Consider the following 3,895-nt stretch of genomic DNA (forward strand, 5'->3'; position numbering starts at 1 on the left):
TGTGTGTGTGTGTGTGTGTGTGTGTGTGTGTGTGTGTGTGTGTGTGTTTTAAGCTGGAACAAGAAATGACACTTTTAAGGTGCTCTACTGGAAGCGTACAACATCAGTTGAAATGAATCAGAATATATCATGACAGTAAGCATACAATACGTTTTATAAGTATAAAACAAGAAAGAAACATAAGTAAAATACATTCAAAACTTAAATACATGGGTGACGATTTCATTTTCCTTCACACACTTCTTTACATTTTTATGTTAAAGTCGTTACAGGTGAAGAATTGGTAGCAGAGCGGTTCTATGTGTCGATACATCAGGTGGTTTCTGAGAGTCACAAGGTTCTGTAAAATCACTCAGAAAACAATACAGCAATATACTGATATTATATGTTTTAATTTGTACTTTTGAATACTTGAGTGTTTTTAAATGCATACTTAAGTATTTTCAAAAGTAAGTACTTCAGTACTTTAACTTGAGTAGATTTTTGACCGAGTAACTTTTACCTGTAGTTTAGATTTGACCATGAGTATCAATACTTTTACTTTGAGTACTTTGTCCACCACTGGTTAGTAGAGAACATAGGATCTACGGTATCTCTCTTTTAACCACGGATGCCAACAAATAATCCATATATGAAAATGTTTTAGTGTATTGTTTTAAATTTTATATTCCTTAGGAGTGTTTGACTACTGAAGCTCTTATGATGTTTATGAATAAATCCTTAGAGGATGCACACGATGGCYTGCATTGGTTGTAAATATGTGGAAAATACACGGAACATTTTAGGCCTTAAACGTACAACATGATAATACAAAAAAATATTTGTTGTCTTCAGAGGGCTGCGGTCTGTGGCCTCTGCAGGAAGGAGCAGCCGAAAGAAAACCAACAACAAGCTTTGTTGTTTCTGTTTGAACTGCAGGGTTCTTCACGGCCAAAGGTGACCTGGTCAGCTCCATTTTGTATCCTCAGCCAATCAACTTTCGTTTTTACAAAGATGCTATGAAGTTCCTTCTCATTCTTGGCTTCATTGGTAAGCTTCATTAATAACTAACTCATAGGTTTTTTAAAAATAAACTCTGTAAAAAATGTTTTTAAAGTTCATTTGCAGGTGAATTACTAAGATTATGCTCTTTTTCTGTTGTAGCTCTAACTGGCACCATTTATATCTTTGTGATCCTCTTCAAAGCCAATGTAAGTCCTCCAGTCAAAGTGTAAAATCTGTCCTGGCCTGTAGTTCACTGAGAGTCAACCTGTGGCTCCACGTGTCTCCAGGTGACCTGGGTGCAGTTAATCGTTCGAAGCCTGGATATTGTGACCATTGCAGTGCCTCCTGCCCTGCCTGCTGCCATCACCACAGGAACTATTTATGCCCAAAGCAGGCTGAAGAAGGCCAATATTTTCTGCATCAGTCCTCCACGCATCAACGTTTGTGGCAAGGTCTCYGTGTTTTGTTTTGATAAGGTGAGGCTGGGATTATTTTCGTTTCTCTGGTTCYTTTCCATGTGTTGATGCTGCAGAACTGAGTCGGATTTGTTTCCCCAGACTGGAACTCTGACAGAAGAGGGTCTGGATGTGTGGGGAGTGATGGAGGGAGGACCTGCTGGTTTCTCAGAAATGGTCCCAGATCCTAAACTCCTGCCTCRGGGTCACATGCGGTCTGCCCTGGCCTGCTGTCACACTGTTACACTGCTCAAAGGTCAGCCCCTTGGAGACCCTCTTGAGCTCAAGATGGTGGAGTCTACAGGCTGGGTATGATACATAATACAGTTAATGTTATGCATTTCTTTCAATATATATATATATTTTTTTAACCTAAAGACCTTAACATTTATAACTCATCCCAACATTTTGTAGTCAGTTTAGCCCTAAAATAAGAATTAGTAAATTAATTTCAAACCTATGATACAGCAGCAAAAATCAAAATAATAAAAATCATTGTTTCTACTTTGTTTCTGACTCCTCAGACTCTCCAGGAGCCAGAGGGAGATGGAGACGCTGTGCACGCAGAATATGGAGGTCATAAAGTTTTGGCCGTTATGAGACCTCCGACTCAACATCTTTACGTTTATGGAAATGTGAGTTCAAAGTTGAACATTTTCACACTTCTGTGTCTTTTTATTGATGTAAAAAGGACTTACTGATGAAAACACCACTGTTTTTTTTTTTATAAATAACAAAGCAACACGTCATCAAATGGTACAAAAGTGATGTTTAATTAATTTATCAGTCCTAAAATGATCTAATCAGGTTTGCTTTCATATTTTATTTCTCACTAAGGGAGTAAACTGTGTAACGTGTTTGTACCGAACATAAACTCAAACCCAACTCAGTGAATCCCACAATGTCAACTAACTTATATAGCACATAAAAACAACATGAGTTGACCAAAGTGCTTCACAATTCATTTAAATAAGTTAATAAAACAACAAAGCAACACAAAACTGTTAAAAAAAATAAGTAAGCTCAATTTAGAAAACACAAATTACAACATTCAAACATTGGCTTTAAAAGCATCTCAAACTCTACCAGAATGAAAAGCCATGGAGTGAAGATGGGTTTTATGCATAGATTTAAAAGTCTCAGCAGAACAAATGCTAAAAGCTAAGCCACTCCAAAGGTCTGYGGCAAAAACTGCAAAAACCCAATCACCTCTAAATTTTAGCCTCGATCTGAACATCTAAGAGAAGCTGGTTGGATGATTGAAGTGCTCCAACTGAAGTATGGATGTTAACGAGATCACACAGGTAAGATGGGGCCGGACCTTTTAAAGCTTTAAAAGCAGAGGTTTATAGTAAATAAGTACATTTACTTCATTACAATACTTAAGTAGTTTTTTGAGGATTTGTAATTTTACCAATTATTTTTTTAAATAGCTACCTTTATTTTGTTATATTTTAAAGCTAAAAATATTACTTTTACTTCTTTTAAAATGTAACACCTACTTGTTACAAAATTAAATACGTTTGAACTCATGAAAGATGTTTCTGTACTCTACAAACTGAAGCGTTGAATTTACTCAACAAAGTCATGTCAACTGGATCTGCTGGGCCTGGTAGAGTAAATTGAGCGAAGAATATACATATATCGCTCAATTTACTCAACCTGGCTCAGTGGAACCAGTTTGGTTCAGCAAATTCAACAGTTTATTTCTTAGAGTGTGTAAATGTACTTTTACTTTTACTGTCCCAATTTTTGTGAACAGTTTTATGACTTTTGAATAATTTTCTCATCAGTGAAATTTATTTTTGCCAAAGTCATTTTCTTTTGATGTAATTTTACTTTTACTTAGTTAATTTTTACTTTATAGACCTCTGTTTAAAAGTAAGCAAAAAAAATCTTATCTATGTTAAAGTGAACAGGAAGCCAATGGAGAGAAGCCAGAACCGGTGATATGTGTTTGTGTTTTTAGTACCTGTTAAAAGACGAGCTGCTGCATTCTGATAACTTGTAACCAATGCAGAGAAGATTTATCTTAACCGACATACAAAACATTACAATAATCCAAACGAGGTGTTATAAGAGCATGAGTCACTTATTCAAGGTCTTTGTTTGGGAGATATGACTTCACCTTAGCAATAAGTCTTTGTTTGAAAAAACTTTATTTTCACAACTGAGTTTATCTCACAGGATGATAAATACTTCCTGTTGAGGACTGGAAGTCTTATATCTGTGTTTATTCTTCTTCTGCTCTCAGTCGTCCAGCGAAGCAGTGGCCATCGTTAAGAGGTTTCCATTCTCCTCGGCCCTGCAGAGGATGAGCGTGGTGACGGTGGCCCACGGGGGGCGCTCTGCTCTGGCTTTTGTCAAAGGCTCACCAGAGATGGTGGCCAGTCTCTGTGGAGCTGATACAGGTTCAGTCAGTTTTTCAACTTTAGCTTAGATGTTGTGTTTAGTTT

General features: G+C 36.8%; 1 protein-coding gene across 1 annotated transcript in view; it reads left to right on the forward strand.

Annotated features, from left to right (window-relative positions):
- The window catches only part of atp13a2 (ATPase cation transporting 13A2), a gene marked incomplete at both ends in the record, with an annotated part of 28,393 nt that overhangs the window by 11,011 nt on the left and 13,487 nt on the right, over positions 1-3,895 (forward strand). Inside the window, 1 exon segment of the mRNA XM_014010359.1 lies at positions 1,164-1,177. Within this exon segment, the coding sequence (XP_013865813.1) occupies positions 1,164-1,177 (14 nt within the window).

Source organism: Austrofundulus limnaeus, unplaced genomic scaffold (assembly GCF_001266775.1).
Source record: "Austrofundulus limnaeus strain Quisiro unplaced genomic scaffold, Austrofundulus_limnaeus-1.0 Scaffold68, whole genome shotgun sequence".
NCBI lineage: Eukaryota > Metazoa > Chordata > Actinopteri > Cyprinodontiformes > Rivulidae > Austrofundulus > Austrofundulus limnaeus.